Source organism: Panthera tigris, chromosome B1 (assembly GCF_018350195.1).
Source record: "Panthera tigris isolate Pti1 chromosome B1, P.tigris_Pti1_mat1.1, whole genome shotgun sequence".
NCBI classification, from domain to species: domain Eukaryota; kingdom Metazoa; phylum Chordata; class Mammalia; order Carnivora; family Felidae; genus Panthera; species Panthera tigris.
In genome coordinates this window covers 37,414,210-37,439,092 of record NC_056663.1, presented here as the reverse complement: position 1 = coordinate 37,439,092, position 24,883 = coordinate 37,414,210, and the positions used below count along the sequence as shown (strand labels likewise).

Below are 24,883 nucleotides of genomic sequence, written 5' to 3'. Positions count from 1 at the left end.
TTACCTCATCCCTGCTAAACTGATGATAACAAACTCAGTTCTTATCCCACCGAAGACACTTTCAAGGCCTGGCTTGAGTGAGGAGCTGCTGCACCACAACAGCAGCAAGTGAGGGAAAGGCCCACCTCCAGGAGCCTGCTAGCAGCAAAGCTGCTAGCTCTCTACAAGCAGACTCTCCATTGGCTCTTCCAGATGATAATAGAGCTCCCTCCCCTTGCCATGTACTTGAAAATGCTGCTGTTGGTCCTGTTTTGACAATCCAGAGTTCCATTCCAGTAGGGCTCAGAAAGGCTTTCATTTCTCTTTTGCTTTTTGTGTAAGGGCTCACTCAAGACTTCCAGTTTAGGGGCATGACCAGTGCTTCAATTCCCTCGTCCAGCCTTTGATCTCTGTGGTGTGACTGAGCATTTCCACCCTCACCACCACTGCCCTGGCTTCTTGGGTTTTTAAATGTTTGTATCACTGCCTTCATTCCCATCCTTGCCCCCACTCTCTTCTTCCCATTTTGCTCTCTATTGCTTTTCCAACCCACCCACTCTTACCAAAGACACTTGCTTACCATTTCTAGCTGACTGGAGAAGGGCATAAGCTTGGGTGGGGTGGACGGGCCAAAGTCCACCCCAGCCTGGCCGCCTATGTCCCCACTAGACAGTGCAGTGTAATCTGGGTGGTGGGAGCCCCGGGCTTTCTGGCTGACCTTGATGTAGAAGAAGTCTTCACTCTTTCCCATTTTGGAGCTGGACTTGCCATGGCCTGAGTCCTGGGAGAAGCCAAATCTCAGAAGCCCATCTGAATATCGATTGAGTTTCTTGAGATGGGAGGACTTGCCCAGCTTGTACCGTGAAGCTCGGCAGTGCTTGCCATGGAAGCTGTGGCCAGAAATGAGGCTACTGACACTACCCATGCTGACTTGGGGCTAAAGACAGACAGGGCAGAGCAGGGATCTGATGTGGCTGCAGCAGTAAGGGGCAGTCCTGGTACCAAGAAGAAGCTGCGGTCATAGCAGAAGCCTCACAGAACCTGGGAGAGCTGTAGACCTGTAAGGGGACAAAAGGTAGAAGTCAGCCTGAGATGAGCAAGCCACGGCACAGTCCTCAATGGTGACTTTCGTGAGGAGCTGCTCTGATGGCCAGATCTGAGCAGTAGAGAAATGTATGCTTCTCCTGATGAAAACTCAGCCTTGACTCTGTTACTGGACTCTTTTGTTCACTCTTCCTTTGTCTACTAATTCAACAAACATCACTGAGACCCTCCTTTGGGATGGTCCTCCTCTAAGTCCTGGGATACAGTAGTGACTAACATGGCTATTGTCCCCACATTCATGGGGCTTGTGTTCAATGTAGTGTGGACAAGCCATCAACAAATCAATGTTTACCATCCTTAGGATATATGTGCTGGGGAGCGGGGAAATAAAGCACAGTGAGCAGCATAGAATTCTGGGAGGTCATTATTTTATACAGGTGGCACAGGGAGGCCTCTTTATTGGGATACTGCTTGAAGAAACCTCAAGAAAATGAGGGAGCAGCCATGTGGAAATCTGGGGAAGAGAGATGCTCAGAAGCCTCAAGAGCAAAAGCTCTAAGTCCCTGTGGTAGCTTGTGCTTGGCATATGTAAGATCATCCAGGAGACCAGTCTGGCTGGAGGATAGTTAGCAATGGGGGCGGTGTACAATAGTCAGAAGTCAGAGAACTAGCAGGTTCCAGAAAACATAGAGCGTGGTTGGCCATAGAGCTTGCACTTTTACTCTGATTGAGATGAGGAGCCCCTGAGTGACTCTGAGAAGCTTATTACTTGATCTGACTTAGGCTGTGGTGGGTCACTCTGGCTGCAGGTTGGAGACAGTGGGCTGCTGATTGGCCTGGATGGAAGTGGTGGGCCAATTACATTAGGTGAGTGACTAACATGGCTGGGCCAGGGTGGTAGCAGTGTATTACGTTTTAGGTATAATTTTAGAGTTGAGCTGATAGGATTTGCTACTGGACTGGATGCCAGACATAAGAGAAAGAAAGGAGTCAAGAATGACTTCAATGCTTTGTTTTTTAATGTTTATTTATTTTTGAGAGACAGAGAGAGAGTGCAAGCAGGAGAGGGACAGAGAGAGAGGGAGACACAGAATCCAAAGCAGGCTCCAGTTTCTGAGCTGTCAGCACATTGCCCGACACGGGGCTTGAAGTCACGAAATGTGAGATTATGATCTGAGCTGAAGTCAGACACTTAACTGACTGAACCACCCAGGTGCCTCCTTCAATGTTTTTATCCAAGCAACTAGAGGACATAAGTTGCCATTTAATGAGAAACAAAAGACTACAAAAAGAGCCAGTTTAGGATGAGATGGGGTGTAAAGTAGGAGTTTGGTTTAAGACATTAAGTTTGCAGAGTCAATTAGACATCCAAAGAGTGCTGTAGGGTAGGCAGAAGGATGGGTGAGGAGCTGTAGATTTCCATGTAAAAGTTGTTTGTTCTAGAAGCCAGCTATGTCACTAGATGACTTCACTACAGAAGTAAAGGCAGGAAGATAAGGGAAGTCTGAGGACTGGTTAATGAAGGTCAGGAAGGTGAGGAAGAATCAGAAAGAGAAACTGAGAAGGCTCTAACTGATAGAGGAGACATAAGAAAGAAACTGTTTCATAAGGATGGTGTCAACATGCCGATGATGACTGTATTGGTCAATGGATCTGGCCAGGTGGAGGTACTGACCTCGATGAGAGTAGTTTGGGTGAAGGAGTAAAAAAAAAAAAAAAAGACTTTACCAGAGAGCGTTCAGGAGAGAAAGAGGAGGGAAATAATTGTACCCTCAAACATTGAGAAGTACCTTCAGTTTCGCAAAGTGATTCTGAAACACACTTAACATGTTTTTAAAAGTAATAGGAATGTACAATCTAGTAATCTCACTACTGAGTATCTACACCAAAAATACAAACACTAATTCAAAGGGATACATGTACCCCTATGTTTGTTGCAGTGTTATTTACAATAGCCAATCTATGGAAGCAGCCTAAGTGGGATGGATGGATAAAGAAGCTGTGATATACACATGCGCACACACACACATGCACACACACACTGGAATATTATTCAGCCATGTAAAAGAATGAAATTTTGCCATTTGCAATGACATGGATGGAGCTAAAGGATATAATGCTAAGTTAAATAAGTCAGAGAAAGACAAGTACTATACGATTTCACTCGTATGTGGAATTTAAGAAACAAAACATGAACAAAGGGAAAAAAAGAGAAAAAGAAAAACCACAACACAGACTTAACTATAGTGAACAAAGTGATGGTTACCAGAGGGGAGGTGGGTGGGGGGATGTGTGAAATAGGTGATGGGGATTAAGGACTACACTTGTCAGTGATGAACACCAGGTGATATATGGAATTGCTGAATCACTATGTTGTACACCTAAAACTAATATAATACTGTATGTTAACTATACTGGAATTAAAATAAAAAACTTAAAAGTTAAAGGAATGTATTTTATAATCAATGCTTAACATAACAATAACCTTGCCAGTCACCACATAGAGGAATACACTGGGATGTCAACACCAGCATATTTGTAGATTTGAACAAATCTCTAAGCATAGGTCACATGATTTTCAAAGCTGGGAAAAACTGTGGTTGTCATGCATTGTGAAGGAGTATTTCTGAGTCAAAAGACAGATGATGGGAGGGAAACTATAAGTTTAATAAAATGGGAAATGCAGAAGAAACTCTTTCTTCTTTCTTCTGCTCTAAATTACACTGTCAAACCTAAAGTTGTGAAAGAAGTTCCAGGTGGGTTATACAGCACTGTACGTGCACAGTGAAAAAGAACAAAAAGACTCTTTAGACTCTGAATATGAAGGCTTGAACTCAAACTTGCATTGTTATCATGAATTATAAAATAGTTATGTTATGAATAAATGCATTCTATATTCCATTAGTAGAAACTAAACACAATACAACATCATGGTGTAAGTGCAATGTATGTTTTCTTTGAAAAGCTTTTTATTAAATTGATGGCCTTTTAGAATCAAGGAAACACAATTATGTCTACTGATAGGATTGTTATGAGAAGTTTATAAGCACCAAAATAATCTAACAGGTCTGGTATGCCTACTGAATGCCCAGTACCTAATAGGCACTCCACAACTGGTAGGTATTTTCATTGGTATCTATCATTGCTCTCTCCAGCATTCATCACCCCTATGTTATCCTCAATGCCTCACCTCATTTTCCAGAACTAGTGCTCTCAATTCCAAATGCAACTTTCCTGCACCCCAATCTCTAATGGTATTACTTAGGAATACAGGGTTCCTCTGTTAATTTAACAGCTGACAAAGACAAATTGTGTTTTTTGTCCCCCACATCATCTATCTTTTGCTTAGCTGGGACTTCAGATCCTAAGAAGTTGTCCAAATGTAGGAAAGCTATTTTTTTAATTTTATTTTTTCTTAATTTACATCCAAATTAGCATATAGTGCAACAATGATTTCAGGAGTAGATTCCGTAATGCCCCTTATCCATTTAGCCCATCCCCCCCTCCCACAACCCTTCAAGTAACCCTCTGATTATTCTCCATTTTTGCGTTTCTTATGTTTTGTTCCCCTCCCTGTTTTTTACATTATTTTTGCTTCCCTTCCCTTGTGTTCATCTTTTCTGTGTCTTAAACTCATGAGTGAAGTCATATGATATTTGTCTTTCTCTGACTAATTTCGCTTAGCATAATACCCTCTAGTTCCATCCACGTAGCTGCAAATGGCAAGATTTCATTATTTTTGATTGCTGAGTAATACTCCATTGTGTGTGTGTGTGTGTGTGTGTGTGTGTGTGTGTGTGTGTATACACACACCACATCTTCTTTATCCATTCATCCATCGATGGACATTTGGGCTCTTTCCATACTTTGGCTATTGTTGATAGTGCTGCTATAAACATTGGGGTGCATATGTCCCTTTGAAACAGCACACCTGTATCCCTTGGATAAATACCTAGCAGTGCAATCGCTGTGTCGTAGGGTAGTTCTATTTTTAATTTTTTGAGGAAACTCCATACTGTTTTCCAGAGTGAGGAAAGCTATTTTTGGCCCAAAGACTCGCCTGCACTCTGCACATTACACTACTTGGGTAATGGGTGACTTAGTTTGTACCTACCCAGTACACATTTATGAATATTTATATATACAAAGTTGTAGAGATACAACAGTTGGCTATGGCATCAGACAGATATGGATTTCAAAATTAACCTCTGTGAGGTTTCTTTGCTTATAAAATGGAAAAAAAATAACTATTTCATAGGACCAATATGAGGATGAAGCAAACTAACAAGTGCAGTGCTTCGTGCATGATCAGTGTTCTACAGATGTATGTGTGATCAACAGAAGTCCAAGATGAGGGTGCTGTCCTCAAGAAGTATATAACATAGTTGGAGTATAACTATAATATTGGGTAGACATATTGCATGAATTTGTGGCTCTCTTGCTCCACTACCATCCCCTCTCAGGTGGACCCTCCTCCACATTTGTCTTTCCCCAGTCTGTTCTTCCTAAGCATCTGAAGTGTCACAGTATCATGCTCCCTGATGGAAACCCTTCAAAGATTCTAATTGTTCCTAGAATAAGGCACTGGGAAGAGCTTGGTTTTTGCCTGCTGCTCCAATCTTATCTCACCCCATTTCCTACTTGCTCACATCCACAAGTATAACCAGACTTGTCTCTCCTCTGTTGTTGAATACACCAAACCTTTTCCCACTCAGGAGCTTTCACATCTCCTGTTGCCTCTGCTGACAATTCTCTTTCCTTAGCTCTTCATGCAGATCTTTCTCATCCTTCAGTTCTCAATTCAGATATTACCCCTGCATGTGGCTTTCTATGGTTATGCTGGAAAAAAATCTATGTCCCCATTACTATTATTCCAGCCTGTTTATTTCCTTCATAGCAATTGCTTAACTTGTAATAATCTTATTTTTTGTTTATTGTGTGCATCTACACCAGAATGTAAGCTCTATGAAAGCAAAGACTTCAAATTTATAGCTCCTAGAACAAAAATGAGGAAGTGAGGCATTGGCTAAAAGAGGTTACATGATGTGGTCCTTGTCAATTAACTGGCCAGTGGCCAAACTGGGACTCTAACCTATACCCAAACTCCATGATCTCTTTGCTACAGCACAATATTCATGGGGACTGTAAGTAAGGCTCAGAGATGTTAGGATGGCAAAGTAAGTTTCCAAGGATGGAGGAAAGCCTGGAGGAGAAATCAAGGTCCATGGCCTCTAGCCATAGCTTTGTTTCCCTTTGGCAGATGACAACAAGGTTTTAGGGACAGGTAAGCTCCCTGGTTCACCTGAGCAGCAGTATGGATCACCTCTGATGCACAAGCACTGTGCTAGGCTCTACAGGATCGAGAGGAAGAAGACTAGTGATGCCAGGGAGCAAAGGAGAGGAGTGGGTTTAGGATGGTGGTCTCTGGTCCTCTGAGTTTATTCCTGTCCTGTAGGTCCAGATACCCTGTTCTCCACTTCCTAGCTCTTGACACACAGAGGAGCTTTGAAGTTTGAGATTATCCCCAGATCTACTTGAAGCTAAACTAATTACCTTTAAGTGTCTAGGCTTGTTCTGTTTTCAACTTGGAGAGAGCATTACAGAAATGTGGATCAATCCTAGTTCCCAAACCCTAGGTCTTTCCATCTACCCAACCCTGCCAGACTTGCTACCTCTGCCCTCAGGAAGGACAAGACAAAAGGGCACATTTGTATTACTGGGAAACAAAACCCTCCTGGCCCAGAGTACTGTATGTACTTGCAGTGAAAATAAGCAATCACACTGACCATGGAGATTCAAGAAGGGGAAAGAAAGAGGGAAGAAGGACAGGAGAGGAAAAGTAAAGGATCCATAGAACCTCTCACTAAGCATGTTTATAGACCTTCTCCTGCATGACCTCCTACTGACTTCAAGGTCCAGTGATGGCTTCTGCAGCATTTAATCTTTCAGAGATGAATGGTCATCTCTCCAACTATCTTTATTTTTTTTTAACTTTTTTTTAATTTATTTTTGAGACAGAGAGAGACAGAGCATTAATGGGGGAGGGGCAGAGAGAGAGGGAGACACAGAATCGGAAGCAGGCTCCAGGCTCTGAGCCATCAGCCCAGAGCCTGACGTGGGGCTCGAACTCACGGACTGCGAGATCGTGACCTGAGCTGAAGTCGGCCGCTTAACCGACTGAGCCACCCAGGCGCCCCACTCCAACTATCTTTAAACCTTCCTGAAGTCAGAGATGGAGCTGAAGCTTCTTTGTATCCCCCTTGGTATTGAGCACAGTGCTAAGAACAAAGAAGGTGCTCGGTACATTTTTAATAAAATCAGCTCACAGGGAACATAGGGGTTTATTGAGCGAGCTTCTGGAAGGGAAGATGAAGCATAGCAAAGACATATGACTTACACTGAGGTCCCACAACAGGTAGGTAGGAAGGCAAGTCTATGAAAAACTAGAATCCAAATCTGGTTTCAATCCAAATTTCCATTTCTTAGACTTTGAGTCAAATGGTCACTTGGAGCAGAGTAAATTTACCCTCTCTTTCACTCCCCAGTCCTATCCAAAGTTTTTGACCAAGACAAAGAAATATAAGGCAGTGTCTGTTTTTAAGAATCTGGTTGAGAAGTAAGACAAATACACCTAGATAAAGAGTCTAAAAATCAGCACTGGTTTAATTGAAAACACAGGAGACACTGGCAGTAGTTGGCTGAATTAGAGCCAGTGTTCTCTACCCCCAGCACACGAGTGTTTTTAAATTTTTTCTTTTGTATAGAAGTGAGATAAAGGTTCTCACCCTACATCTACCTGTTATAGATTGAAGGTTTGTGCACCCATAAAAATTGAATGTTGAAGTCATAACCCCCAATGTGACTGATGGTATTAAGAGGTAATTATTATAATATTAGTAGGCTCAGATGACCTTGAGGATGAGGCCCTCATGATGGGATTAGTGCCCTTACAAGAAGAGACCAGAAAGCTTGCACTGTTCATTGTCTCTCTCTCTCTCTCTCACACACACACTCTCAATCTCTCTCCCCCTTTCTTTCCCTTTCCCTTCCTTCCATGGGAAGATACAAGAAGAAGGTGGCCATCTGCAAGCCAGGAAGAGAGCTCTCCCCAGAGACCAAATCTGTCAGTGCGTTGATAATGGACTTCACACTCTCCAGAACCGTGAGAAATAAATGTCTGTTTTAAGCCCCCCAGTCTGTGGTATTTTGTTATAGTGGCCTGAGCTAGCCACCCCATGTTCCCCCCTCCCCACACACCAGACACCCTGGCAGAAAACGCTGCCTAGGCTATCAGGTTACCCTGTTTCTGGCATTGTCTTTATAGTTTTCCCTACTGCTTCTCTGTCTTGATAGTGTTGATAGTCCCAAAGTACACAGACCTGTTCTTTGGGGAGAGTCCTATAATGGCAAGATGCTTGGTGGGAAGTCAGGGAAGTGTAGTTCTAATTCTAGTTCTACCTCACCCCAGCTCTGGCACACACAAAACATTTGCTTTCTGTCCCTACCTGCTGTAAATTGTTTGCTCCTTTAAGCAAACTCCCCAAAGACAGGACCTGTGCCTGCACAGTTGTGGGTCCATAGGAATAACCATCAGGTACCATTCATTAGGCCCCCTACCTGGTGGTGTGTTCTACCTGCATTATCACATTAGGCCTCAACAAAGGTTCACAGACTGGTGGATCTGTTTTGTCATCCAGCATGAGATTTAATCTTCCAGCATCTCTATCTCCTTATGCGTTAGATCAACACAGCAGCTTATACCTACCTGACAGATCAGGTATTCACAGAATTAAATGAAATCACATACATGATAATGCTTGGCCCCAGTAAGAAGAATGGTACACATGGGATGAATTTAAACCGAGTGCTTGTGAAATTACAAATCAATGTGGAAAGATGCTAGAACTAGATCCTCACATGTCTTGAAGTTAAAAGAGCAGGTTTTACTTAAAAATACAGAGAACAAACTGAGAGCTGCCAGAGCGGAGGGAGATGGGACAATGGGCAAAATGGATGAAGGGAAGAGGCAGATATAGGCTTCCAATTATGGAATGAATAAGGCATGATAATAAAAGGCACAGCACAAGGAATATAGTCAATGATACTGTGACAGCAGTGTATGGTGACAGAAGGTAGCTATACTTGTGGTGAGTATCAACTTGTCAAATCACTATATTGTACACCTGAAACTAATGTAACATTATGTGTGAACTACACTCAAAAAAAACCAAAACCTAAAGTAGACCTTTAGGGAAAGTTTGCCACCCCTCACTCCCACCCCCATCTCCCTATGGCAGGCAGGGCTGGATTCATGGGGAATTGTAGCAGCTAGACCTGCTTTCTGACTACCAGAGGGCAGCTGGGGCTTGCAGAGATGTGAGAGCAGCCCCGTGGCAACTGCCAGCTGGGGATGAGGGTGGGGAAGGGGACTCTGGCTGCACCAGGCTGGTGGGTGGGCCCATAGCCAGCTCCCCAGCAGAGGTCTCTCTGGGGCTAAATGGGACACTTACCCAGAGTTAATTGACTCTCCTTTCAAGATGACTCTCCCCTGACCCTCTGTTCCTTCCTCTAGTATATTGTCTGATTCAGCTTTCCTTATCTAGAATTCCAATGTTTGTATTCCTGTCCTTAACCTCTCCTTCCATTTGCTGCTCTAGATGAGGGTCAGGGGCTGGGGCTGGGGCCAGGGTTGGGGCAGGTTAATCATCTCAGCTCAGTCTGCAAGCCTGCTGAAGTTTGGTTTGCTGACGCCTGGAGGGCTCCATGTGCAAAGCTCAGTACATATTTTCTGAGTGAATGGGTGAATGAAAAGGAAGAGAGAATGGAGGAGAAAGAGGGTGGGGGAGTGTGGGCAGCATGAGGAGTGGCTGAGGTCTGAGGGGGAGCATGTTGATTGAGGGTTGGGAGCAGAAGCCTACGCAGTTCTCACTTAAGTGCACTTGGGTCTGTGGAAAGGCAGAAAGTGAAAGAGAAATCACTGGCAGGCTGAGTCATACCACCAGGGTGAACAATCGGAAGCAATGCTGCTTCCCACTGCTCAGGAGGAATCAAAAGCCATTCTGCCTGGCAGCCTTTTGTGTTCAGGTCGTCAATATTCAGCTGTGGCTGAGCCTTCCTCCATCCTGGTGGGCAGCTTGTGTCTTAGCAGTGATGATTGACATTTCTCCTCAGGAATATGATTACCCACCGATCCCAACTTGCCCTTCTCTCTTCCAAAAATAAAGCCACAGTTACACGCAAAGCTCATGCAAATTTAACCCCGCTGCTTTTAGTGCAGCAGCTGCTCCCATGTGAGAAAGCAGAAGGCAAGCTTCATCCACACTCATGACTCAGGTGCTACTAGGCACAAGGGCCCATGTGAGCTAGGCAGCACCCAGTGAAGAGAGTCACTTCTCTTCCTGGTAAAGGGGGAAGCATCTAAAGAACAGTGGCTCAGATCTTAAATGAGAGATTGGGTGAGATATCTAGAGGAGGGCTGGGAAACTTCCTAGGCTCCTTTCCATCTCACCTGATCAGACATAAGGGGCTCCGGACCAGTTAGGACTTTGGAGGCCAGAATGCAGGGTACAGACAGCTCCCCTTCCTGCCAAATCCTTACCACCCTAGAGTGCACACTAAGTGGGGGTACCTCCTGGAAGGGTGGGTTTGAAGATAGGTCTGTGTTTGAGTGACTGACTGATGGTCAGAACTGAGACTCAGACAGTGACTGAAATGTGTTTTATCTATTTGCCATCTCTGTGGCTGCCTAAAGTATTGTGAGGTCAAATTTAGGTTCAGTAGGGAAGAATTTGTAACAAATTAGCAATGCAGGCCATGGTTTAGGAAAGGGGTGTGGTGACACACCATTAGCTACATGACATCCCTGGTCCAGGTACCAAAGTTGGAGCCTGGTTAGCCTTTGGCAAATCAGACAACCTAGCATCTTGAATTGGATGGGAGATGTTCGAGGTTCCCACAGATTTCTAACTCTATGGAATGCCTTTGTGGCTCCACCTCACCAAAAATCCAACTCTTCTTTCATCTATCCCCAGCTCCATACTGTGGTTCTCTTCACTCTCCAGACCAACTTCCTTGGTCAAAGGGAAATACAACAGGTGACCTATCACCATTTCATCCAAGGAGCCAGTGGGAGGGGAAGGGCCACCTGAACAGTAAAAGGGCTTTAAGACCCTTCAGTGGCATCACAGAGACAACTATCTAATTACTTATGCATGAAACCCATCCTAAGAGGGCAGGAGCCTCAGGGCAATCAGGATAAGAAACAAGTTGGCACAAGATCATAGGTAGAAAAACAGAAGGGAAAAAGCTTTTGAAGCCCAGAGGTGCTGCTTCAATGTTCCACAGTAAGAGGCTACTGAGGCCCAAAGAGGTTGGGTGATTTTTCCTGGGCCACACAGCAAGGGAGGAGAACTGGGGCTAGAGACTTGGCCTCCTGGCTCCCTAGCTGGTGTTCTTCCCACTTAGGTCTTTGTTAAACAAGAGAGGAAAAAGGGCTGGAGTGGAACTATTCTATGTTGAGATATACTCTTTAAAATTGCTCAGATCAAAAAAGTCAAATCAAAGATGAAATCAAATCCACATATCCCAGCAACCTGTGACTTCATGTGTCATCACCAGCCATAAACAGGGGCTGAGGCCAGGTGAAAAGCAGTATTGTTCCATAAAAAATCAAAGGATAAGTGGAGCATCTGAGTATGGTTGGTGTGAGGGTATGACAAGAAATAAGAGGAAGAAAGAGTAGAAAGAAGTAGGCAGAGCAGAAAGACTTTTCCACCTACAAGACCCTTGTGAGAGCACCATTTAGGGAACAGAAGAGTAAGATCTTACAACAGAAAGCATTGACTCTTCCAGAAGGTGGGGATGCATGAGACAAGGATGGACGGTGGATAAAGTGGAGGAAGAATGTGAGTGTTTGTCCTAAAAAAGCTCCCCTTCCCTCCTCACCTTTCCCCCTCATCCCCACCACTTACTGGCTTTTATACCCAACGACTATATCCAGTATGTAAAAGTATGTATTAGGGGACAGGGAAGATACCTGGAAGGTTTTGGTACTCAGAAAGGGATTGGAATTGGGGAAGCCCTGGCAGAGGGCCAAGCTCAGATTCATGACCTCTGGATGCTAGAAATGACCTAGAGTGGCTTGAAGAGTTCAACCTGGTCCTTTAGGGAGTGTGGCTTTTGAGATTTGGAGTTGTCCGTGTAAATCTGAGTGTGTTTGTGAGTGTTCAATGGCATGGTCTGTCTCTTGGGATCTGTGTGCACAACATGGGAATCCTGTGACCATTCCTGATGAGTCTCCACATGTCCTGAGTTAATCTTCTCTTAGTACCACTGGATGTGTCTGGCTGGGGAATTTTGACTTCTGTGTCACCTCTGCCCTGATTTCTCAACTTCCTTCCTTCCTTTCCCAGGGAGTGTTCCTGTCAGTGAACTTGAAGCCTCACACCTTGCAAAGGAGCCTCTGGTGAACATAAGGCAATCCCCCTGCCTTCCTGGAACCTGCCCCCACTGGTCCTGAAAGTGAGATAATTAACCTCTCTCCAAAGTCTAGATACCCTGAAGGATGGCCCATGGATGCCCCTAAATTCCTCATTACTGTCCCCACCAGCTCTGTGACACCTTCTGGTAAGGGTTACACATAAAGAGACTCTGAAGTGCTACCCAAAGATGTTGGGACTTGAGGGTTACTACAGCCTTGGTCCTGTCCCTCCTTGCCCATCATGTTCCAGTGATGCTAAATGGCTCATGGTTTCCCAACTTGCCATCCTTGCCACTCAGTGCTTTTCACACACTCTTCCCTCTGTCAGGGATGATCTCCCTGACTTTGAATCACCGGGAAAGGTAGACAAGCACCTCTGCCTCCCACTGCCTTCCTTGGCTGTGTCATAAGGAAGGAATGCCAGTCCTATGCCATGCTAGGAAATCAAACCCAAGACACAAATATCCATTACCTACACTTTAGGGGAGGGAGAGGGTTGGGCATACCACAGTTATACTGGGGGGCTTGGAGAAGAAGCTGAGATCTGGGCAGGAGGAGGGGACTTCCAGCTAGGGGCTCTTATACAACCCTAGGTGACATCTCCTATGCTGTGTCCCTTAAATATTTTGAGCTGCAATAGCATACTTGGTGTCCTCAGTGCCTCTGGGGACAATAACCATATCTACTTCATCCCGTATTTCTGAGGAGTAAATTGGCAATGCAAGTAGAGCACTTAGACTCAACACCCAACTTATTGTAAGCTCTCAATAACTGTCAGCTATCATCATATGATATTTCAAACACTATTTATCTTTCAAGGCCCACTTCAAGTGTTGCCTCCTCTGTGGACCTTCCCACATAAAGTGGAGGCATGTCAATCTCTAGATCCTCTTTGGCAATGGTTTTCAAAGGGTGACCCCCATACCACCAAAAACAGCTCCACCAGAAACCTTGTTAGAAATGCATGTTCTCAGGCCACCCAGAGCCTGGGGCCATACAATCTGTGTTTTAACAGACTTCCAGAAGAAACAAAAGTTTGACAACCACTGTTGTGGAATTTTCTTTGTATTATATCATTGTACTAATCATAGCCTGACATAAATTTTCACTGTAAGTTCCTTGAGGGTAGGGACCTTTTATATTCTGAGGAAATTCTGGGGAAGTCCTTGTGAATTTGACTTAGGTTAGCACTTTAATTAGATTTAATCTGAGTAATTTGTAACTTCCCATTCCTCCCTGACCCTGTCTCTTGATTCCTTCAACCTTCTCATCCACCCAAGGTGCTGAGGAAAATCTTACCTGCCTTCAATGAAAGAAGACCACCTTCCATCCGTCATTCCTGCATCCTTTCTTTCCTCCCTCCCCTACTTCCATCTTCCCAAGTATCCACTTTGGGCTCATGAAATTGACAGTGAATGTAGAGTAATGGTAGAGGGTACTTCTGGGGCATCAGAAAGCTCCAGATATTGAAAAAGTTTGGATTAGGGATATGAAATATTGTCCCTGACCCAGTAACATTGCAAAGACTTTAAAAACTTAGGAGCTTCTCAGGTGGGGCTGATCTCTCAAAATGCAAAACCAGGGCAAAGAAGTCTGGCCCAAACCCCCTTGTACACAGAGTCCTTCAAGGATACCCCTGGGTAGCCTGCTTACACTGTGACCCACTGCATTATAGCAAAGTGGAAGAGAGTAGAGAGTATGAGAACTCCCTTTAGTACCTTCTCCATCCTGCTGTACTGGCTATGGGGCTCTCTCTCTCTGCCCTGTGGGTAGTATAACTAGAAGATGCACTGATTGTGGCCAATTAGATACATATTTTGCATAAATATATTATTTAGCCAACTTGCCAAGCAAGACTTTCTCCGTTTCCAACTAAAGTCAGTGACTTGCAAACACAAGTCTTCTCAGGGAACACAGAAACTGTGAACACATTACAGGTTATAGTAGGGAGATCATATAATTTGGACACTTTTAAGAGCGAAAGAAGACACTAGTATAAATTACATCAGAACAGCACACATAAACTGAGGCATATAGTCACCTTATGTATCAGCCATTATTTCTCCCCATGAGGGCCAGGCCATGGATGAGGATGTCAAAAAAAGAGTTTTGGCATCTCTTGGCCCCCATCCCCTCCCCTCAGCTATTAAGTGTTCTGTTGACTATAAGAAACAAGGAACAGGAAGCAACTAGGAAGTAGTAAGTCCTGCTAAATGGACCACTTATCAGGTGCTTTATCTATAGTGATACGTAGAGTGCTATGAGACCTTATACTTCAATCATCTTTGCATTGGGTTCTTATCTCATCTGTGCTGACCACACCCTGGACAGGTATTGGTAAGCAGAGTTCCAGGTGTTACAGGTAGAAAAACTGATTGTAGACCCAGGACTTGGGTTCAAAGGCCAGAACTCATCTATTGCCTCACACAGCCTAGTCATGGGGCAAGCAAGGTGAAAACAGGATTGAAATGCCTGGTAGAGTAGCCACAGCTATGTGTCACCTCCCAGTATATGTACCAGTGGTCACTTTGACAGAAAGAGATATCTGTAACTGTTGGGGAGAGCTTTTGGGAGTATCTGTGCCTTTGTCTTACATTCACAAGTATTTGGTGAGCATTTACTATGTGCAGTCACTATCAGGGCTCTACAGACATGGCAGTGAACAGAATGGAGTCAGCCCCTATAGACATGTAATAACAGATCTAGCTTGCATTCAACATCCTGTCCAATCTAACCTCAACCTGCCTTCTAACTTTATGTCCCACTATCTCAAGCTTTGCCAGTGAAACACTCTTCCCAACTAGTCCCAGAACTTAGGGTCATAGACACTCAGGGTTGCATCTGACATTCAGAATGGCCTCGTTGCTAGCATCCCTGATTGTGCCCAGAGTCCTGTCTAGTCCTTCCCCTTCTCCATGCCTTTGCTTGTGCTACACCCTCTCATCTGAGGCACAGTGCCTCCCCCTCTGCTGGATCCAGCCCTCCCTGCCTTTTTCTGCTCAGCACTGTGTATTGCTAAATAGTGCTTTTGTCACCCAAATGGATAATAAACTCTTTCTGAGTCCAGATGCTTACATCTGCACCAAAGAATCAAGATCTCCTAGCAATCTTGGGCTTTTACTGCTACGTTTTGTATTTCTCAAGTCACATCTAGTAAAACCTCTCCACTCTGTAAGCTCTGTACCACCTCTGCATCTTACTCCCTGCAGATAACTTCATCTCTATAGTACAGACATAAGTAGAAGCACTGGGATCAAACTCCCTCAATTCCCTGAACTCATGAACTTACCTAGAGTTGAAGTGATTCCTGCCTGCTTTGTACCTGTCAAAATGGAATGTCTTCATATCAGGCTAATTCTTCTAGCTATGGCATGGTTCCATCAACTCCAACTTTCTCAGGGGTCTGGCACTAAGAATTATGTTCTATTCCTCTATTTCTATAAGTTCTGACTTTCTATTTTTTCTGTAATTTTTTAAAAAGTTTACCTATTTATTTGAGAGAGACAGAGACAGCATGAATGGGGGAGGGGAAGACAGAGAGAGAGAGGGGAAGAGAGAGAGAATCCCAAGCAAGCTTCATGTTGTCATTGCAGAGCCCTACATGGGGCTCAAACGACTGAAACCATGAGATCATGACCTGAGCTGAAACCAAGAGTCAGATGCTTAACTGACTGAGCCACTCAGGTGCCCCATGGCTTTCCATTATTCTCTCACATGACCATTTAAACATGCATATGTCTGCCAAATTAAAAGCAACACACCAGCTCCTGAACTCCATTCCCCCCCACACACCTAGAAATCACTGCCTTTTCCTCCTGTTCACAGACAAGCTTCTTGAAAGAGAAGGTCCTACTTACTATTGCCACTTGCTCATTTCCCACTTATCCTCTGTCTACAGAAGCCTGGTTTTCTGTCTCTGATAATCCACTAGAAATGTTCTCCAGGGATATTAATAAATCCAACTGACACTTTCTAACAGTTACAAACTTGACCTCTCAGTCACTCCATATTTGTTTGTTCTTTTTTTCTTACTCTATTCTTTTTGAGACACTCATTCCTTGGCTTATATGATACTATGATCTCTTGGCTTTCCTCCTATCCCCTTCGCCTCTCCCTCTGTCACTTTTCCCTCTTTTGACCTGAAAAGGTGGTGTTATTTGGGGTTCCATCTTGGACCCTCTCCTCTGGTCCTGGTTGGCTCACACTTTCCCATGGCTGTAGCCACATCCACATGGTGATGATTGGATCTGTGTCCATAGCCAAACTTCTCTCCTGAGCTCCTGACCTGAACATTCAACTACCTGCTGGCCATCTTTACTGGGATAGGCTACCACATCTCAAACTCAACATATCTGAAATGGAATTCACCATTCTCTCTTCCTTGCCATTACCCACCTTCCCCCAGCATGTCTCTCCTTCTAGGTTCTTAGTCTTGGAGAATGGTACAACTGTGACCAAGCCAGAAATCTGATTCCAAGAAACCTGACCAAGCTCAGAACCCTTTCCCTCTTCTCACCCTGATAACTGACCAGTCTCTAAGATGTGTTATTCCTGGTTTTCCTAAAAACCAGCATTTCCCTCTGACTCCACTTCCAATGTCTTATGATCTACGTTTCTATCATACTTCCCTTGGGATATCAATAGGTCTGTTATTTGCTCTTTCCCATCCTCTCCCAAAGCTTCTCTGTTGTCCAAAAAATAAAATCAAAATTTCCTAACGTGGCAGAGAAGGCCTTCATGATTAGAACTATTCATCTTTGTATCTCCATATTATATGGCGTCAATCCCTTCCCTCACTTACCCTTCCCTACATCCATTTTGACTAACTTGAGTTCTATAAATATGTAGTATTCTTCCACTGACCCACTTCCCAGGTTTTCCCATGCTATTCTCTAGGCCTAAATTCCTGAGACTTTGCTGAAACAGGGTTTCTACTAGAAGGCCTTCCTATGCCTTCAACACACCCTCTGTTTAGTCTTTTAACAGTGTTAATCACACTGCAGTGCAGGTCCTTTGTAGTCATACACCTTTCTCAACAGATTATAAGACTTTTATACACTGTTCTCCCATCCCAGAGCTCAATAAATGTTTGTTGATAGATAGCATGTGTTTAAAAATCATATTCTAGAAAAATAAATAAAAAATAAAAATCATATTCTATATTTTGGTACATGGGTCCCACGAGCTACCCTTTCCTAGCTAGAATACCACAAAACACTACATAGTGGACATTTATAAACTTTTTCATCCCTAACCTCCATGCCCAGGGGTCTTTTTGGAACATACTAAGTAGCCTGGAATGTATGTGACATTTCCCCGCACTGTGCTTTAAAGAAGGCTTCTCTGTGTGGCACTTGTACCTCAGTGGCCCCCTAGTCTGGTCCAGGGCTTTGGATGTGTTGGCATTTGTAGGCTTGTGTGTTAGACCTTCCTCACATGGTAAGAGTACAACTGAATGACCTAACCTGCTTGGAGGAAGATCATGCATTAGATTCAACATCTTTAATGATGCTATATTTTTCTAAGTCATCTGTACTCTGAGCTCCATTCTATAAAGAGAATTCTGTGAGGAGACACATTTTGCTGATTTGCCTGGGACTGTGGAAATTCCTGGGAGAGTAGACTTCAGTATTAGAATGGGGAAAGTCCCAGTAAAACCCAGATGAGTTGATGGCCTTATCTAGGAAATTGGGATTAGCACAAAGAAGACTGAAATTAGTCCTGAGTGACACCTTGATTTGGCCCTTGGCTTCTCATTGGGTGGTTCCCTAGGCTGATGCTATAGAAAACAAAGAATGGCTACCTGTGTGTGTGTCTCAAATGGTTTACCATTCAGGGGTGTGATTTTGGGCTTGTGGAAGGAAGTGTCTGTAGGGCCACAGTGGAGGGCAAAGAAGAAAATGTATGGAGGGAATGGTGAGTTAATTTGCAGGTGGGAAAGAAACAGGTGGGAAGAAACAGAAGAATTGAGCATATCTGTTAGCTCCCAGTCCACTCCTCCTCAATTCCCTGCTTTCCCACGGACCCCAGAGTGAAGTGAGCAGGGAGTGGGGTAAAAGCCTGAGCAAGGGGAGGAGGTCTAAAAGGATCTGGGAAGGGAGAGATCCCAAGGGGAGAAGGGAAGCCTGGGGGGAGGAGAAGAGAATGAAGGAGAGAGTAAGAGGGGAGAAGGAAAGTGGATAACAGCAGAAGGAGGGGAAAGGGCCTTCATTGTGATGTAAATGCATTGATTGGGAAGGGAGTAGGAGCTGAGTGAAGAAGGGGGAGGGTACTGTGCTGAAACAGCCATGGAGATGAAGGCAAAGAATATATCATAGCTGTTGGTTATGGAGATCTGATTTCTTTTGTGCAAGTGTCACATGGCAGGTGAGCTGTTATTAAATGAGAGAAGTCAGGGCTTAGTAGAAAGGAGGTATGTGGTTGAATGCATCTTAGCATGATAGAAGAAAGCATGGGACTGGACCACATTTTAATAGAAAGAACAGTATTTAAAGCCACTAGCCACTTATCCCTAACCCCATTACTACCACCACCAAAAAAAAAAAAAAAAAAAATGTGTAAATTGCCTGTAAGTTATCAAGAAGTAATACAATCCTGGAATAGATTTGTTTTGTTTTACACATTTTAATATACAATGCCTTGAAGAGGGAACTAAGGACTGTTAAAAGTGTGCCCAGGATAGGATATCACAATTGAAGGTAAGTATATAAAGCTGGTACTAATTTTAACAGAATAACACAAAATGACTTAAGAATGGAGTTTTAACTGGGGACATTCATTCTGAAGGTTTTACCTCAGGAGGATTTTCCCTTAGAGAGTTGAAGGGAGGGAGAGTGGCAGAAAACTTCTGCAACCCCAGGTGGTAAAACTATCCTAAAAGCACCCTTTTCTATGTTTCTACTCATCACAAAGGTGAGAATCTTGTGCAAGATCCAAAACAACAGGATTTGTCAGTATCTTGGAAATTTCCCAGGGGGGTTATCCTTGTCTACTGCCAATTCTGGCTTGGTGCAAAGTTGGGGAATTCTGGGACTGGAGGGAAGCTGGCAATAGGAGAATGTGTGTGAAAGCCCCTCCATGCAACCAGGAGTGTCCTGGGGTGCATTGGGAAAGATCTGTGGAAATAACGCTATCAACTATGAGTTCCTCGGAATGTCTCACTCACCACGGTATCATTTAGCACAATGCCTGGTACACAGTTGGAGCTGAATAAATGCTCACTGAATGAACTTCCTGCCTTAGATTTCTTCCAGCTGAAGCAACTGGAAGTTACCTTGCTAAAACACAGACCTGATCAGTTCATGTTAAAGTCCTTTTCACCTTCTCCCCTTTGGAGAATTGTCTTAATTTCCTTCCTCAGAGACCTGCACTCTCATTCATGACTTTAATGACCTGAGTCCCAGTCTCCCTTTCCAGTCCTGTTCCCCACTTCACCCTCCACTTGTTCTTCACCATTTCCTCTAATACCACTCAGTACATAATACCCTCAGAGCTTTGCTTGCTCAGCTGTTTGCTCAATTTAGAATTTCTTTCACAACTTGTCCCTATGACCCAAGCCTGTGATAACCTACTCTTCAAGGTCCCACTCAAATATCACTTCCTCCATGAAGCCTTCCTGTCCTTCTTGCTTCTTTGCCTGTGGTTTCACAAGAGAGGGCCTGAAGCTATGGCAGCACTGATCTCATGTAACTTCTCAAGTTGCTAGTTATTTACCTATCACCCCAGTAGGCTCTGGGGTTCTTGAAGACTCACACTTTGATTTGTTTTCACATATTCAGCTCAATGACTGTTAAATGAAGGAGGAAAGTAAAACATAGAGGCTCAAAGAGGTTGGAAGAAGGAATGTTAGGGGTATGATGTTAGGAAAATATAAAATGACAGATACCTAGCCATTTGCCTCAGAAATTTCTGCAATCAGCATTGAGTTTCCTTTCCCCCAGCTAGCTTCCAGTAGGAGTAGAACTGCTACTGACCACAGGAGGAGAGCAGAGGGCCCTTTGGCCAAGGAAAATGTTCTCATTCCCTTAGGCAAACCCCACCCCACCAAATGTCATCAGGGTAGAGATGAGGTGGAAGTCCTCTACTTTTCTCAGTCCTCTCTAGAATTTCTAGGAATTGGCCCTGATCTTCTCAGACATCCCACACTAAGGGTGTGCCCTTCCTCCTGCTTTAATATGCCCAGTAATAGTGCTAATTGAAGGAACTTCAGCTCCTTCTGCAGCCTTGTTTTGTCAGGTGTAAAAGTCCTCTCTAAATTTCTGGTTGTGGATACCATTCTTGCTGGCACCCTTCCTTTGGAGTTCAACTGTCACTCAGGCCTTATGAAAGGCCTCTTACAACTCACTCATTCATTGTACTTCATTGTCCCTGTCCATTCATTAACATTCACTGGGATAATTCCTCTCACTGCCACATGCATAGAGGCACGTGCACATGTGTTCAGACCTCACTTCTCATTAGCAGTGAGTACACTTGTAATAAGAAGCAGTACTGCCTGAATGGGGGACCACCCTCCCCCTCTAATAGCTGGGGAGTCTACTGCACTAATGTTATTTCAAGAAGTAGCAGGAAAATTGGTGGCCTCTGCAGAACAGGCAGGGAGGAAAGGGTGGGGGTGTTCCTGGCAGCTCTCTTCTCTAAAACACCATCAGCTACATCACCCCAGACAGATACTGCTCCTCATCCCCTTCCCCTAACCCCATTCCTCCCAGAGCCAGCTAGTTCTAGAGATCCAGTCTCTGCCTTCCTCTTGGACATTAACCTGGCATTCAAGGTTCTGCAGAAGACGGCTCTCAAGTACCTTCCACCAGTCTTATCTGCTATATCCTGCTTGAATTGAATTCTACTCCCACCAAGCAGGTCTGCTCCTATGATCTTTAGCTCATGCTTTGCTTATATATTTTCCCTAACCACTGCTTAGGGGCCAGGTGGTTGCAATGGCTTGGAGAACTGTTATTCTACCTCAGCAATTCAGCAAAAGTGGTACCTTTTCAACATTTTTTAATCTTTATTTATTTTTGAAAGAGAAAGAGACAGAGTGCAAGCAGGGGAGGTACAGAGAGAGGGAGACACAGAATCCAAAGCAGGCTCCAGGCTCCCAGCTGTCAGCACAGAGCCTGACACAGGGCTTGAACTCACGAAACCATGAGATCATGACCCGAGCCGAAGCCGGATGCTCAACCGACTGAGCCACCCAGGCACCCCAACATTTTTTAAACTAATGGTTAACAAGATGGTTGTTAGGACCATGAAGAAAGTCATTAGAGGAAGCACACCAAAAGTAAAACTGTGAAGCAAGAGATACAAGAGAAAAGAGGCAGTGGAATGGTGGTGCTTTCATTACTGTCTATCACCTACCCACCAAAATATAGTCCCTGCTCTTCCCAGCCTGGCCCAAGAAGCAGGCTAATTTCTCCCTGATGTTAGGATCCCAATTCTCCTCTTAGTACTGAAATCCCACTACCAGGCCTTCCAGGACCTAATCTAGCCCTGCCTTTCCATGAGGGAGATATTCCCTGTTCCCCACCAGGACCCACTATCCTTCTGATGCCCATGGGCTTCTTGGCAATACCGTCAACTAGCACTCAAAAGTCCTCTGCATGTGCACATACCATACCTACTTAGATGAGACCCAAAATTTCTAGAGGGAATCCGGCAGAGGCTCATACCTCTGCAATCCCCCAGAGCACCCCAAGGGAAAAGTCTGTAACTTAGCAGCTGCTTCCTGAGCTTACTGGGCTTCTGGTTAGGCAGATGCAAATTGCTTGCCTAATAAGAGACAGTGACATTTGTTCTCTCTCAGGAAAGATAGGACCTGGTAGGCAGTTGCTTTTCAAAGGGGGCATTTTGTAACTAAAAGAACACAGGCTTTCAAGTCAGATAGATGTGGACTGCGACAGAGCTCTAACACTAACTAGCTATAAGAGCCTTGGGGAAGCTACTTCACTACTCTGAACCCCAATTTTCTTTTTGCATTTGTCCATTGCAGTTGGGCTTCTCAGGCTTGGTGTTATTTACAAATTGGACTAGATAATTCTTTATTGTAAGAGACTTTCTCATCTCTCTCTCTCTCTCTCTCTCTCTCTCTCTCTCTCTCTCTCTATATATATATATATATATATATATATATATATATATATCAGATGCCAATTATACCCACTCTCTGCCCCCCTCCCCTGCCCAGTTGTGACAATTAAAAATGTCATAGATACTGCTGAATGTTCCCTGGGGAGCAAAATCATTCCCAGTTGAGTGATCAAAAACCACTAGTATTTACACCTTGGGATTGTTCTAAAGATTAGATAATGTGATAGCATATGTAAAGCATCTGCCACAGCATCTAGCATATAATAAGGAATCAATAAATATTAGTCCCATCAGATATTTTAAGTAGAATTAGGCAGTTTTCCTTCTATCTTCGCCCACCACGGAATGTCCCTGGAGCCTCAAAGTGCTGAGTGCTAGTTGGGTAGAGTGGGGGTAGCTTTAGAAAGGAAGCTCAGTAGAAGGTGTCTAAGTCCAGTGATCTCTCCAGGGTGTTCAATGGCCTCAGACATTTTATGGACATTCAGGTGTGTCTTAGAAGTGTCTCCAGGGAAAAGGGTGATGTAGCTGGAGGCCCAGAGGAACATGGGTTCAGTAGTTTCTCTGGAGAGCCTTTTTTGTAAGCAGGCTGCCCATTTGTGCTTCAATGTGCTCCTCTCCCCTGGTTGTTCTGGGAGATACATGGCCCATTTCAGATGCAGGACTATCGCTTATGTAGAGAAGCTGTTTGTACTAGCAAGGAGAGAATGTGGAAGATACTGCTGAGACACTAGCCTGGCTGGAGCACAGGAAGGAAGGACTCAGAGGAAGCTAGCTATAACTGTAGACCCCAGAGGGTAGCCTTCCTGCCCACCCTGCCCTCAGTGCATCTGGCCTTTGCAGCTGCCATATTCTGCCTGCTCAGCTCTTGGAATCTCTACTAGGGTGGGAAGACAGAGTAAGGAGAAAAGTCTCCAGAAGTAGTATTTCATTCAGGCCTAGGATACATGGAAATCTTCCAAGTCTACAACCAGCTTCTAGCTTCTATGAGAAGTAAAATTGACCCAATATAGGAAATTTCAGAGTTGTCTGAGTTATAGACACCCCGACTCAATTTTTTAAAATATTTATTTATTTAGAGAGTGGGGAGGGGCAGAAAGGGAAGGAGAGAGAGAATCCCAAGCAGGCTCCATCCACATTGTCAGTGCAGAACCTGACACAGGGCTTGATCCTAAGAACTGAGATCATGACCTGATCCTAAATTAAGAGCCAGATGCTCAACTGACTGAGTCACCCAGCACCCCAGCAACTCATTTTTTTTTTTTTAATAGCAGAGTAGAAAGGGCAATGGACTAGGGCCTTAAATTGCTCCTCTGGGCCACTGATTGATTGTGTGGTCTTGAGTGAGTCATTCTCTCTGGGGCTCCCCTTCATCATCTGCTCTTGGGCAGCACTGCAACTGCTCTTTCCAAGGAAGACTTTGAGAGGCTCTGGTGAGATCAGCAACCAAACATGCTTTGAGAAGAAAGAATTATTGGTGCATGCCCACCACCAAGTTCAGTCTCATGCTGAGAACAGGCCATATCAGAGCCATCTGAAAGGTAGTCACTGGCTGAAAGGACTGAGCTCCCAGTATGAGAACAGACCAAGGTGGGCCACCTCTGGGGGGCCAGAGTGGAGCTGATCTACAAAAGTTACCAAGGTCAGTATATAACAGGAGCTAGGAGAGAGGGTCTAGCAGGTGAAGAAGAAAGAGTTCATTGTTTTTATTTGGTTGTAGTTTTAATCATAAGATTATCCAAGAAAGGTAAACACATGTCAAGTTTCACTCTTTTTTAAATGGGGAGTTGAGACCTAAAAGCCCCAAAGGAAATTCCTCACTTATATGTGTTGCTCATGGGGAGCTGTGATCTGACCCATGGGTACCTGGCCCACTGTGGTTCCTTCCTCTGCATTTGCTCTCCCTTCCCTCCCTGGGGGTCTACATCATCTCATATCTAACATGTCGTGTAACCTTCAAGAAGGCCTGCCTCCTCTCTTCCCACTAACCCTTTCTGCACAAAGGTCTTCTAAATACAGATTTCAACACTTGCCACACTAATCTTTCTGATAACCTTTTCCTGCTCCCATGGTCTACCTCATCAAGACCAATGCTACCATCTGACAGTGTTGGGAAACCTTCCCATTAAGTAATATAGTCAAAAGGCTTGTGTTTGAAACCTATCTAACCAGCACTTCCTCAGAGAAACAACTTGGCCAAGCACCTTAACTCTCTGAGCCCCTTTCCTTATCTCTGAAAATGGTATAAAAATCTCACATGTGGTGATTTCATAGGTGTGCAGCGAGAATCAATGACAC

The 24,883-nt window shown here is 44.3% G+C and overlaps 1 protein-coding gene across 1 annotated transcript in view; it reads right to left on the bottom strand.

The window, feature by feature from the left end:
- LZTS1 (leucine zipper tumor suppressor 1) overlaps nt 1-24,883 on the bottom strand; it is a 49,938-nt gene that overhangs the window by 8,505 nt on the left and 16,550 nt on the right. The window contains exon 2 of the mRNA XM_007093871.3: nt 560-1,037. Within this exon, the coding sequence (XP_007093933.2) occupies nt 560-904 (345 nt within the window). The 5' untranslated portion in view covers nt 905-1,037. The remainder of the gene's footprint in view (nt 1-559; nt 1,038-24,883) is intronic.